At 39.5% G+C, this 15,061-nt stretch overlaps 1 protein-coding gene across 1 annotated transcript in view; it reads left to right on the top strand.

Moving 5' to 3' along the window:
* Positions 1–15,061, top strand: part of dchs1b (dachsous cadherin-related 1b) — a 113,446-nt gene that overhangs the window by 71,612 nt on the left and 26,773 nt on the right. Inside the window, exon 5 of the mRNA XM_036143050.1 lies at positions 14,153–14,335. Coding sequence (XP_035998943.1) covers positions 14,153–14,335 — 183 coding nt within the window. The remainder of the gene's footprint in view (positions 1–14,152; positions 14,336–15,061) is intronic.

Genomic DNA, 15,061 nt, shown 5'->3' with positions numbered 1-15,061 from the left:
AACATGTCAGCATAGAGTCCTTTAACTCAGGTTTGCTGGATTTATTGTTTTCGTTGCCACTGGGTACAGATGGTAATAGGTAAATGATGTAATAAGTCTTTGAGTTAAAGGCTGCCATCTGGCAACAGATTCAACGCTTCTCTAACAAGGGCGGCTCAGCGGGAGTAAAGGACGAGGAATGTTTGTGGCAGTGACAAATCTTTTTTGGAGTTTACCTCTGCGGGTCTGCCATTTTTACACGCCTTATTTAGAGCTTTCGGTGGGGAACACGCAGCAGTGGAAAAAGTATTGTGGCTTTTTAGGGAGTTGTGTTCAGGGTCACTGCTCAGAATATATTGTAAGAGATTTTTTTATTTTTTTTTAAAACAATGGTTTTTTTGATGAAGAGTGTAGATTCTTGTCCAACAGGTTCCACATTTGCTTCATTTGTTGCCTGAAATGTTTCTGCACCTTATCAGTGATTGACAGCAATGTGTTCCTTTTTTTATTGCTTACATTGCCTCAAGCAAAGAACCCAACATGCCAGCTGCAACCCAGGTTCTCACTGCGGCGTGTCGCTGAACTGTTGCTACTCTGCGCTCACCGCTCCTCCCAATATGCTTTCTTGATTATTCTTTGTGTCTTGTGTGTCCTTATCACCCATAAATATTTAATACAAAGGTTGGATATTATGTCTGTCAATTAAATGCATCCAAATATTCCTCAAATTGTTTTAACTGTCATTAGTTATGGAGAAGGACCCAAACATGGGCAAGAGGAAGCCGAAATCACACAATAAAGAATCGCAGCAGCAAACGAATGCAGGGTGAACATGCAATACGTTTTTGCAAAAACATGGAGCACAAGATGATTTAAGTGTAGGCAATCCAACAGCCTTTGACGTTGTCTTTAATTTCTAAGAGTAACAGTTTTGGTCTGCAGTTCTGAGACACAATCACAATTTCTATTAAAGGGCACCAACCTTTCAAGGCATTGAAAGTTGCTGCAAATAAAAATGCAGGCAAGCGTTTTAGTCAAAAACTCATTTTGCTCTCTGGTGGTCAGAAGTATATAACGATATAATTAAGGCTAGTTGTGTTGTGAATTTAGCCAGATTAAAATACCATTTAAGTGAGCAGAGACAACTGATACAAATAAACCTGTCCAGGATCTGGTTACAAATGCTATGTTGACAACATCATAATTTTTACCTATGTCCTTCCCAGGTTTGCACATGATGACTTCCTTTGCTCTGCATGACTTTGGTGCTAAAATCCTTCATTTGCTCATTGGTGGATTGTTTGGAAGCAAATTGTTTTAAGCAAAGCCGCATAGCTCTTTTAAAAGCATAAGAAAATCCGCCTTAGGAAACTGGATGGGGGATTACATCCTTACACATATTCTTTTTAATCCAGCTAATGTGCAATATGTTTGCATGCGTGAAAATCTACTCCTTGATCAACAAATATTCCTTGTGTGTGATTTCTGGCTACACCATGTGATGAACCACCGGGCTTAGGGATAACTTTCACAGGGCTATATAAAGGGGTGGTGGCCTAGAGGTGCCGTACGGGGAGAAGATGCCCATTCAGCAGAGAATCCCCGATGACAGAATCTAATCAAGACCAGGTTAAATCTCCAAGGGAGCCATGTTCCCCAGAGAAGCTGTCATCAAGGTAGATAATTCAAATCATTTGCATTGATCTCATCCTCTCTGAGGTTTTTTGCTCTGAGAGGGGATCAGTCAATACTGCCTTCTGTGTCTGCGTACAAAAACACGTACGCTTTGTGAAATCTCCTAAAACATTTTGCCTTCGGATGTTCTCCTTACATCAATTCTGTCCTTAAGATGTTTTTATTTGAAATTTTACTATAATCCATCACTGGTGTTATATATTTTGCTTTTAGTAGCATAAATTGTTTATACATGTACAGATATTTTTACTTGACTAAAGATGTGTCAAAGTAAGTAACCATTTGTTGCCCTATATAAGGAGATGTGTTACTTTTCTGTTTTCAGCATATTAGTGTGTTTTTAATCAGTAACCGATGACATATTCCAAGTATTCAAAGCTCTCATATTCCAAGCATTTATTCTTATGGTCTGAGAGCTCCACAAACTCGTAAAAAAAAAACTGAATTGAAATGCTGCGGTGTTTGAATTATGGAAGCAACAAAGCAGATGCCTCTGTCTTTGTATCTGTTTGTCATCCTTTTATTGCACAAACCACTGAAATGCCCCGAGTATGTCTATCTCCATGCACATGTGTCCAGAAACACATATGCATCCACTTTAACACTTCTGTAATCTTCCGTTTTTTGCTGATGAGTTGGAGGAATTAAAATGACACAGGGCGGTTTCCCCGAGGCAACAGTTTTTTCATCATTCATGCCCCCGTTCATCCAAAAACCCACCATCCAAGTCCGTCTCAGACAGCAGACCTCAGTCTGAGGTCCAACTCCAGCGCTTCTTTGTGCTCTCTTTCTTCCTAATTACTGTTTTCATCTCATTCTCAAGGATTTTTTTTTTTTTAAACTGGAAGACAATGATTGATAATCACTGCTTACTTTATAGTACAGGGGAGACTTCTCTGGATAAATCAAATATGAAGGCTCCAGAGAAAACATTGCTTTCATGCAATTCATTTTCCGCTCTTGTTTTAGCTTTTGATGTATTTTGTGATTTAGTCTGGTGGTTTTAAAACACTGTTGATCAACATGAGTAACTCTAATGAGCCTCGTCAGGCTCTCAATTGAATCAATCTGACTGTTAATCGAGGATCATTTGCAAAAGCGCAATGTTCTTTACCCGAATTGGGTCCTTAAAGAGTCTCGATAATTGTGGGCCATATTACATCTGCTGTGAGCACGCACAGGACCCTTTAACGACCATAGCACGGCCTCGCTAGGTGGTAAATGTGGACATTTCCCCCCTCAGTGTTAGCACCTAATCTGAAATTCCCTATTAGCATCTGTGTTAGTAGATTGCAACAATCAAAATGCCTGGTATTTTCACACGTGCCCAGATCTGTTACAGGCAGCTGTCGCACCGGCCAGACTTTTTCTTACTGAGCCCTCAACCACAGACAGAGAGGCGGGCTTTAGATGCCTATTAATATTTCACGGTACCTTCAGGAAAAAAAAACAGGCTGACCCGTTCTCTGATCAGGAGCCAGCGCATGCGATACATGCTGCTTATAAATAAGTGGGAGGGCGCCTGCTACCATCTATATATCCTATAGCTCTTAAAACTCTGCAGCGGTTTGAAAGACGAGGTCATCCCACTGCTTTACGTTTTTCCGTTCGTCCCTTTAAGAGGCTGTTTTCAACCATCCTTCAGTTTCACATTTAGTGTTTTGGACGAGTTCCTCCGTCTGAAGAAGACAGATTTTTGGTGAGCTCTGGTGTTACTGGTAACAGGCTTTAACCCGGAGGGTTGTTCTGCCTGCATTTTTGTGGTGTTTTAGGCTCCACCAGTGATCATTTAAAGCTGTTTGTGTGTCTGAACCGTTAAACATAGAGACGACAAGTAAAAAAAAAAAAAAAGAAAGACACAACTTTATGATTGGTGGGTATTTGAGCACAAAGCTGCCAATCAAAGCGAAGACAGACGTTTTTAGGCAGAGTGGTTCTTACAGTTGAGGTTTTTAAACAATTTATGTTGGGTTAGGGTGTATTAAAACGATGGCTGTTTTACAAAGGGCTATGCAGTCGGTGTGTAAAATGCCATTCATGGTCATCGATTTTATTGTGACCACCTGAGTCCAGAGAAAACCGATTCCATTAAGCTTGTATATGTGTGATATGTGGGTTTTCTCTCAACCTGTGGGGTACGTCGCTATTTTTGTAAGGTTGACACATGTAGTGCCTGCCAAACAGGGCAAGCTAGAAGGTGGAGTCTGAAATGTTTGTGTTTCCAAGCGCCTTGAACCATTGGATGCTGGCAAGGTACACCAGTATGAAATAAGTCTAATATTATGAGTTCTATTTAGGGCTGCACAATATTAAAAAATGTGGAATATGCAGTAATGTTGGTGTGTGTTGCAAAAACAATATGACTCACGATAAATAAAACCAATGCTTAAGTTGGCCTTTCTGATTTTGGTTCAATCACTGGGGTCACTGACTAGTTGCTGGAAGAAAAAAAATGAAATTCATTACTTACATCTCAATAGCAAGAGTGTATTGAACTTGTTGCATCCAGCTATAACTGTACACGGTAATGTACACAAATGACTACACAAAATATGAATCCCCTGCTAAAAAAAATCTTCTGCTGCATTAAGAAACAAAAATCCCAAAATATGTCTGTGCCGGTGACAAACGAGTGATGTTTTGTGCAGCCTTTGCTCTATATGTGAAAAAGAGTTATTTATGTTTGACACCCTGTAGCTACAGCAGTCTGAGGCCATTATTTTGAATTAAGAAAGGAGGTAGTTTCAGAGTTGTCATTCTGTATCAATTCTTCTATGTATTTGTGTAGACAGGCAGTACAATTTGTAAAAAAAGAAAAAAAAAATCTCCAGCCGTCATTGCTGGCTGCAGGTGGCTAATGGTGCTAACATTTGCGTTGCGGTTTGTAGTTTCTTTTTTGGAACTAAATTAAAGGGAAACTTTGATCAGTTCTAATTACCAATGCTGAGACGGGCCAAATCCGAAGCTATAATTTTAGAATAAACAGTTTAAGATCTGCGACGCTTTTATTTTGTTCATGAAAGCACAAACCCGACCATTTTCAGCGTTATCTTGGAATCAGAACGAGCATGTAAAACCACAGCGTACGGTCGGGTCAAACCTTGACAGAAGTTCTAGACTAACTATACTATATCAAAACACAGCCTATGGTTTGTGAAACTTTTATCTAATTTGTAGACCCTCATTTTAAAAATTATAGTTTGATGTAAAACCCAATATCCTGTATTGTTTCACCTTATGAAATAAATGCATTCCTACACTTCTTTTTTCTCTTTTTTTTCAGCATAAGATGCTGCTTAAAGGTACATTTTTGATCACAACACATGCCCTTGTGTTGCTCTGCAGCAAAAGGGATCTTTTTTTTTACCTCTCATCTACAAACATGTCTGTCTTTGCGTGCTTTTAAGTACGTGCTTTGTCGGGTTTTTGGCGAGCATCATCCCTTATTGTGTTCATTGATGATTTTAACCATTCTTTCTTCCAAATATAGAAATCAATCTCCCCCTCGCGCAGTCTCTTTCACCTCCCTCCCTTTCTCTCTTTCTTTGCGCGGCTTGATGGGCCTAATCATTTCCAGCCGTGAACTCCACATGAAAGACAACAAGCACTTGCCGTAATAGGGTGCTGAAAGAGCGAGTGCGAGAGAGGACAGCAAAAAAAAAAAAAAAAAAAAAAATGGCTGAGAGACTTTAGAAGGAAAAGGGGGAGTTCAGGGGAGGAATGGAGATTGAACAAGTTGGGAGATGAGGCCTCGGTCCTCCTCGTTCCCGTCTCAAGGTCTTGTGTTATCATTAGCCATGGCCTTTTGTTCCTCTGCCAAACTATTCACCCTGTTGCTCCTTCCAACTCCCACCTTCGCCTCCCTTCTCTGCTTCCCCGCCATATATCTTAATTGTACCCGGAGTGCCTAAAGTCATTGGCAAGAGAGAAACAGAAATTAATTTGGAAATGCAGGAATGCTATTAGGAATGCTGCTCAACGGAGAGCAAAGGAATGTGAGAGGTGAGCATTAGTGGGGGGAAAAAAAGTAGTAAGTTAGTGCTTTAACTTAATCTAATCCAAAATGACTTGTTTTGCATTTCATCCCGCTCACGCTTGTGATTCCTTACGTTGCGAATCATTTTTGGCAGTGTCTTGTTGTATAGCATGGATTCCGTTTGTAAGTTACAGAATAAATGTGCAGTTATGCAGCCGTAACCTTTTAAAAATGGATGTTTCTGGTAATTTTTGTAGTATTCATTAGACTTTCATATTTATCAAAGGAAAATCACATTGCACGGTACTATAAACTCTGGCTGTAAGTTGATTAATACATTTGTGCTGTTTTAGCCTCCTATATAGATTCTTTCAGGTCTTTTTTGTAAACCCATACCTGTATTTCATACCCATGGATTGTTGTTTTTCCTACTTCCATTTCAAAATCCATTTTGACTTACGCATATTCGTTTATCTTACCTGTTATGTATTTTTGATGAATTATACTGATTATTAATCATGAAAATGCCAAAATCCTGTGCAGTTTTATTACATATGTATATCATTATTTGTTTTACATTCTGTTTAGTTTAATTCTGACTCTGATCCCCATCTTAGCTAAAATAACTATAAACTTCAATTCAAGTCATTAAACATGTCATCTCAAGGCCCTTTCCAAAGTCAAATTGAGATTATACAGATTGGGTCAGATTATACAGATTGATCAAAAAAAGGACACCCAGTCAAGTCTTGACAAGCAGCACTCGCTCCTCCTAAAGAAGCGTAGAGCTACAGGGAGCGTCGTCTGCATTGTCCATGGCTTTGCAGCAATCCCTCATACTGAGCAAGCATGAGGCAACAGTGGAAAGAAAAACCACCCATTAACGGGAAGGAAAACCTCCGGCAGTACCGGGCTCAGTGTGAACGGTCATCTGCCTCAACCGACTGGGGTTACAGAAGACAGAGCAGAGACACAACAAGAGAAACAAACAAGCACAGAAGCACACATTGATCCAGTAATCTGTTCTACATTAAATGGTAATAGCCGGTGAGCCGTCTCCTCTGGATGATGTCACAGCTAACAGAACGCCAGACCAGGCGTACCTGCTATTAAGAAAAAAAGAGAGAGAGCAAAAACTTATAAGCAGAAATGATGACAAGCAACGCAAAAGTGGAGAACAGTAGAACTCAGTAGAGTGAGAAAAATAGACCCTGATGTCCTCCAGTAGCCTAAGCCTATAGCAGCATAACTATAGAGATAGCTCAGGGTAACATGAGCCACTCTAACTATCAGCTTTATCAAAAAGGAAAGTTTCAAGCCTAGTCTTAAAAGTAGACGGGGTGTCTGCCTCACGTACCAAAACTGGGAGTTGGTTCCACAGGAGAGGAGCCTGATAGCTAAAGGATCTGCCTCCCATTCTACTTTTAGAGACTCTAGGAACCACCAGCAGACCTGCAGTCTGAGAGCGAAGTGCTCTGTTAGGAACATACGGGGTAATCAGAGCTCTGATATATGATGGAGCTTGATTATTAAGGGCCTTATACGTGAGAAGAAAAAATTTAAATTCTAAACGACCTTCTATCACTGCACAATACTAATTGTAGTCACATACTCACATCCCTCTACTATGGGCAGGTTAAGGAAATTAGTTTAAGTCACTAGTTGTCAAAACAGCTACAAAGCATCTTCAAGGTGGTTATGAACTGTTACTTGGATTGTATGAAACATCCAATCACAGACAGCTCTTTTCCGTATTTAGTTACCAATTGATTTCAATTTATCTATCATTTAATTTCCCTGGGATTTGTTTTTCTTTTTTTACTAAATTGCATTATAGAGCTCTTCAAAAATCTGTTTTAAGTTATCTGGCAATAGTTGTCAATGCTAATTTGCTGCTACATTTTACCCATATCTTGTGATCTATTATCATCATTATTATTCAAATTCCAGTTGAGATTCTGGCAGCATTCTGCAAACAGAGGTCCATTTCAATATAATGACTCTATGTGCTATCCAGGTTTTAGTAAAAAAAAAAAAAGAAGAAAAAAAAGCCTCTGAAAAAAAAAATGGCTCCACTTTTGTTTTCACGCAAAGTTTTAAGAGCTTTGAGTCCTAGGGAGAGCTGCAGCTGTATCTGGGATGCAGTGCATTTGCTTTGACAGGAACAAGTGTTTCACAGAGATAAACTGCAGAGAACAGCAAGACTTATCTGCACCGACACCCACCACTGCCGAAGATGAGAATAGAGAAGTTGAACAAAGAGCAGCAAAAGAATATGGCTCCATGGCTGTAAGAATGAAGATGAAGAAGAAAAGAAACACTCCATTTAAATAATAATAATAAAAAAAAACAGCTAGAAGATAATGGCAGAATGATTTACTGTCTCTTGTAAGCTTGGACAAATTATGCATTAAATATGTTTTGACAATTTTCTAATGGAAGACAGGGCAACCCAGCAGGGCTTAGATATCAAGCTTGCTTTTATAAAAAAAAACTGATAAGAATATGAATTTTGAGTTTCTGACTGGCTGCACTAAATGTCTGATGATTTCAGTGTCCAGACGGTTTTCTGGGCTCAGATTTCTAGTTATTTGACAACCACCTAATGAGCAGGCACAACACCAGAGTCAAACTCTTGAGCTGGAGATAACTAATGACCACACAGGTCCCACAACAGCAATATGCTTGCAGCAACATCAAGTATACGGGACCTTTAGGGCATGATCGTCCAAAGTCAATAAGCTACAAGTCCAAATCTTTGGAAACATTTCCTCCAATTTACTGTAAATACTACAGACAAAGCAAAGAAATATCATGTCAATCGTTTTTATAGTTTTTTTTTCTTAAATAAACTTTCATTTCCTTTCATCAGGTGTTGCATTAGAGAACAGAACCATGCTTGGTGGTTTTGGAGGATTTAGCCCATTAACTGCAAATTGTGTATATTACTGCACAGCACTTCCTTAATGTGAGGCTTTGCTACTACAACAACTCCATTATACTGTATATATTAAGTCCAGCAAAACAGGAGCATCGTCAATCAAAACCACAACTTTTAGCCCTTTGAAATGATCATTACCAACTATACAGACAACCGTGTAACATATTTGTTTTCCCAACTCCATATTTTCGTCAGGACACTGTTCTGATTATTAAAGCAGCAAAGGAAAAAAAAGGTCTTCAGAGACTTAAAACGTAGACCACAAATACATTTTAAAAATCAAGTCTGATCCAAAAACCTGCTTAAGCGTGACTGATTCACATGGTTGTTTCCAAAAGTGATGGAGACAAGCATGAGATAAATGTACACTATGCCAAAAAAACGCCCCAAAGAGATTTAGCAGTTGTAAGGTTTGGGTTTTATTCTGAGCTCGCATTGCTGTGTACGTTTCGTGTTTACCTCTCTAGGATGATGAAGAGTTCGGTGAGGAGTAATTTTGCACTGACAAGTCTGGGTGGCTTCTCCTCTGATCAGGGAGCAGGCTCCTCCAAGTCTATAACACGGCAGATTTATGAGGACCTGTTGTGTTTTTCGAGATTACCTTCTTTTGCTTAAAAAAAAAAAAAACACTTTTAGAAACAAACATGTGAGCAGAATTTACAGAGAAAAAGCTACGAGTAAGCAGTTTCTGGTGTCAGATTAAATGATCCGAGTTGGCCCGTGCAGCGTAAGCCGAGTCGTGGTGCAGCGCTGATAACAGAAATTATTTATGCATGCTCCCGTTCCTTCAGTAATGTGGTTTTCATCTGGTACTCATTTCTAAATGTTGTACTTTGTCAATACGGTCATGGATTTCTACCCTTAAAAGTTCTGCGTAGAGTGCCAAAGCTCCTCAATCAGCCTAACCGCTGCCCTGTGTGCAGTATACTAAGAAACTGCGCTAACATCATTACATCTTTTTTTTTTTTTTTCTTAACTTTCATGGTTGGGAGCCTAAATTTCTTGTCCAACTTTTGTGTTTCTTTTGGAGTTTTTTTTTTTTTCTCAGCATGAAGAATATGTAACATTAAAGTTTAATGCGTGGAGAATTAGTGTCCTGCTTTTACTCCTGTTCCCAGCAATGTTGCAAGTCTTTTCCCACGGACGTCCCAGTCTTCCAAAATACTTCCAAATGTGCTCGCTGCGTTAAAGCTTAGATATATATATATTTTTTTACCTCTTCTTTTATAAGCAATTTCCATTAAAGGTAGAGGTGACGATGAAGTCACCCCATGACCAGGTGAACCATTGTGGGTGTTAAAATCCTTTTAATTAGATTAAGTGAAAAGGATCCTGATCATATGTGAGTGGGTGTGGGGGAATCTAAAGTCTTGCGGTATTCCATCACCACAGGTGGCTAATCCATCACAGACAGCCAGGAGGATACAACGGACATTAAGACAAAAGCCAAGATCACGGAAAGATAGCCTTAATACTGATCCTGCTCTGTACAGATAGTACTTGTAATGTTCTTTACCCACAACATATCCAGTCCAGATTGATAAAGAAAACTAGAGCAAGACTACTCAGAAAAAAAACCATTGCCTAGCTCTGGCTAGAACAACTAAAACTCGCAAAGTAAATGTTGAAATAGCCCTGTTTTAATTTAGATATGAACACCGGTCTGAGTCAAGATGGTGGTGTGGTTTTGTCCGCCTGCAGCCAATAGGTGTGCATAATGGTGAAGACATGTGTCGGAGGAGCAGAAGGAAGTATCCCACCGGATGTCTGATATGTGCTTGTTTTCTCTGTCGAGTTCAGGGCCAGGGCAGGTTCAAATCCAGGACTCGGTGCTTTGATAAAACAAACTGCAAAAAAAATGTCACTCACGTCCATTTGTAGTGTTTGAAACAATGGCACATATTTGTCAGATCAACACTCACCGGTTTCATCACTAGGTACGTGTTTCTGGTATCACGTCGGACCCATGATTGCCTTCAGAGCTGCTGCAGTTTTCTGTGGGCATAGAGTCAACAACGTGTGAGGGTAATTCCTCAAAGAGTTTGGTCCGTTTTGTGAATATCGTCTTTCACCACAACCCAAAGGTGTGTTAATGTGTTATTAAACAGTTTAACAAGTGTAGCTGAGAAAGTGGTCAGCGTGTGTATGTGTAAGTCTGAAAGAGGAGAGAATTTGGGGTTTGACAGTGAGGCTTTAGTTCAGTCAGACTTGATCTAAAGTCAAAACACTGGATGAAAAGTGATTATTTTAAACGTATAATAACAAATTAGCTCATTTTGAATTCTTAATTATCTTGGCTTTAATTTAAATTAAAATGTTGATCAGAGAGACATATGGGAAAGAGACTTCCCAAGACAAAATAAAATTTAAAATTAAATTGAAACTGCAGGTTTAACAGACATGATGTCCAGCTGCTGACAGCTGGGACAGTGAGGGATTGATGTTATCGGGGCCTTGCGGATCTTGGCTTTGCTTCAAGGTTCAAACATCTGAGCAAGGAGGATTCTTTTAACGAGGACCATAAACACCACAAAACACCATTATGGACGCGTTTTAAAAGACCAGACCCCGGTCCAAACACGACATTTCCCCTTTTGTGTGTTCCAAGGAAATCCTTGTTGTTTTGAGATCTCAGAGTGTTTTTCCTAGATTTGTCGGAACTTGCATGTAAACGTTTGCCAAGTACAATGAAGGTAAATGATTATAAATGGATCTAATCTGGTCTAAGGAATCTCATTATTGAAAGAAATATACAACAAATGGAATGGCAAATTATTCAAAAAGCAGGTTACATCGAAAGATGTACAAAATGCTCTATCACACGTGGACATTAGATACAAAGATTTAGTGCTATAAAGAAAATTTTCAGCAGTTTCAGTTGCTAACCCTTTTGGGTATGTAGACAAGGAAGTCACTCAGAGGTAAAAATAGGAAGAGGTCCACTTATTTCTGAATAACTATGTGGGCGAAGTGTTCATTAGTTTCCCTCCAAACACAGAGGCACCATTTTTTGACATCTTTGGACATCTTTTCAAGGCTACTTGATTTTCTATCTTATTTTCTTATTTTAGCCAACGGAAAACATGCTGAATGTTTTTTAGTCTCTAGTTCCAGGTCTTGACATATCTAGACCATAATTTGCCATTCTGCCCAATATTAAATGATTGTTTGAGATGCAGTATGTTCGCTGTGAAAGTAAATGTCTTAGACGTTCACCCTTTGGATGGAAATCGTACATTCAGCCCAAAGTAGATGTCTACATCTTAAAGGTTACAGCATCCAACAAACTTAAGATGGAATAGAGTTGGAAGCATTGTATTTAAAAGTGAGGAGTGAGAAAAATGTGGACTGAGCTCATATGGTCAAGATTTAACAATAATTTCACCATAACACACTTTCTTAATATCCTGCAGCTGTCTTCTGCAGCGTAATCTCTGGGGCTTAAGAGGAACTGTTGGAAAGTCAGACTTTAGCTGCGTCCATAAACTCTGTGGGATAAGTAAACATGGTGTGGAGAACTTGCATTGACAACATCCATTCAAGGCTGGTGTCCCCATTTGTAGTTCAGGTACATCTCAAAACATTAGAATATTACACATAGAGTGATATATGGCAAGCCTTTGTTTCTTGCAATTTTGATGATTTTGGAGTTCATATAATGAAAACCCAAAATACAGTTTCTCGGAAAGTTAGAATACCGTGAAAAAGTTCATTGATGGAAACTCATGGTGCCACACCCTGATCAGCTAATTAACTCAAAACACATGCAAAGGTTTCCTGAGCCTTAAAACTGTCTCTCACTCTTGGTCAGTAGGTGACACAATCATAGGGGAAGACTGCTGACTTGGACAGATGTCCAGAAGACAGTCGTTCAGGGTAAGCCACAAAGGGTCATTGCTGGAGAAGCTAGTTGTTCAGAGTTCTGTATCCAAGCATATTAACTGAAAATTGAGGGGAAAGAAAAGGTAGCAAAAGGTGCACTGGAAACAGGGAGAACTGCAGCCTTGAGAGGACTGTTAAGCGAAATCCATTCAAAATCTGGCAGAGATTCCCAAGGAGTGGACTGAGGATGGAGTCTGTGCATCGAGAGTCACCACACAGGCTACAAAAGTTGCATTCCTTGTGTCAAGGAAATGCTAGAGCACTTCATGCTTCCCTCTGCAGACAAGCTGCACAGAGATGCTGATTTTATTCCCCAGCAGGACTTGGCATCTCCCACACTGCTAAAGGCACCAAATGCTGGTTCAGTGACCCTGGTGTTCCTGTTTTTGATTGGCCAGCAAGTCATACATGCAAGAGAGGGCCCAACCGCATATTAAGTGCATAGAAATGTTTATATTATTCAGAAGCCTGACATTTGTGTTTAAAAGTCCTTTTTGGATTTGGTTTTAATACGATAGCTTAATCTTCCTGAAACACTGGATTTTAGGTTTTCCTTACCTGTAAGCCATAATCATCAAAAATACAAGAAATAAACGCTTGTCAATACCAAGCAAGAGGCGTGGCACACCTTGGACATGTGAACCAGTCTGCCAAACAGTCAACTAGGAGATGCAGAAGACAAGCAATTACCAGGCATTTTGGAGTACCCGGAGAAAATTCCTGCAGGGATGTGGATTAACATGCAAGCCGCCAACACAGACAGGATTTGAACCCTTGGTCTTTTTCCTGTGAGGCAACAGTGCTAACTACGAGGTCTTCCTGTCTAACACAAGATTAATGAATACTGATAATTTCAAGCTCTCAATGAACATATCCTGTCAAGATAATGTCTTTTTCAGGGAAAACTGTTTTTTTTTTATTATTATTTCAGTGGGCCAAACCCAGCAGCATGGCCTCTAAAGAAAGTTTGACTTTCAAACTTCTAAAAGCTGGATGGTTAAGAAGGTTAAACCATGTTAAAAAAAAGTTGATATACCTTGCTTTCAAAGCAGGAGCTCTCCTTAGTAACCAGAGGCTAAACGAATGATAGAAAGCCGTCCAACAACTTCCTTATTGTGGTTTTTGTCACTTGACCATCAATAATTAAAGCTTTTTAACTCTGGATCAATTGACCAACCTTTCAAGACCTTCTCACATAACTTATTTTGCTGCTTCTTCTTCTTTTTCTCTAATCCCACCACATTAAAGGTTTTCTAGTGACCTCCCTCCTTTTCTATGGTCACATAGAAGTTTTCAAAACACACCAAAGATGAGATTTATGTTCATTTTAGTTTTAGTTTTATCTCCGATAAATCTGGGATCTATAAAAGGAGTTGCATAAAGTGGATCGCTCGCACAGATGCTGTTTTTATAGTGTTCTGGGAATCATAACAAGTAGTGCTGTTGATGTGTGATATCTGACCAGGAGCACATGCACAGGCCTATGAGGTGACTAAATTGTGGTATTTTATTGTGATAACCAAAGGTTTTCCGCTCATACGTAAAAACTGTGACACAAAGAATTTTCTCTACCCAGATTGTGGGTGTTTGATGGGAGTGATGTTGTGGTGACTGTTTAAATGATGATACAGCTTGAATAATGTGTGTGTTTTTCTTAAATCTTGTGTCTTTTTCTTCAGGTGTCAGCCACAGACGGAGACCGAGGGTCTTTTGGGACCATCGCCTACACCCTGGGCTCAGTCTCTGGAGGCACGCTTCCCTTTACCATTAACAAGGAGACGGGCCAGCTATGTACCAACACAGCCCTCGACAGGGATGAGGGATTGGACAAGTTTGAGCTAACTGTGACCGCAACAGATGGAGTAAGTGCCAATGTCACTATTACATCTCTAGTATATTACAATTATTCTCATGTTAGATTTTAAACAATATACGAGTAAATATTTGCCAGACTAACCTATATCTCACTCCCTTGATTGAGTGATTAGGTTTCGTTAAATTATTTGTAATGTGTCATTGTCAGTTTGTCACTGAACCCAAATGCCGACTAAGCCAGGAGTGGAGTAGTGGAGAACTTTTATGAAATTTTACCAGAAAACTCACTGCATGAACCTTGGATTGCTAAACAAGGAACATGGACAGTGGGTAGGCAGAGAGATAGAGAAGCTGGTGGCAGAACAGCATCCACAGAAGTCATGGACGAAACGGTTAGTGAATGGAAAGAAATTGAGAGCCTTAATACAGAGGGCAGGTTGGAGAATGGGCGAAGCAAGCCAGAAGAGGTAATCAGAGGAGACGAGGATAAGATGTGGTGACAGATCTACAAAAATCATCGTCCCTTCTCTGTTAAGCCATTATAACAAGATGTAAAATATAGCCTTTTTATTAAAATTAAACCAATATTTAGACCTAAAGTTGAATTTTTTTAAAAAGGCAATGAGCTCGATGTGTTGCAAGAGGACATATACCTTATTTCTGATTCCTTGTGACACGAGACAATCTCGCGGCATGGAAAAAAAAATACTTTGGATCGATGTTTCATGTTGTAAACAAATCAAAGATGTGCAACCCGCCGCTCTGAAATAAAT

Source organism: Fundulus heteroclitus, chromosome 11 (assembly GCF_011125445.2).
Source record: "Fundulus heteroclitus isolate FHET01 chromosome 11, MU-UCD_Fhet_4.1, whole genome shotgun sequence".
NCBI lineage: Eukaryota > Metazoa > Chordata > Actinopteri > Cyprinodontiformes > Fundulidae > Fundulus > Fundulus heteroclitus.
The sequence above is the reverse complement of the archived record's forward strand: the minus strand, read 5'-3'. Positions and strand labels throughout refer to the sequence as shown.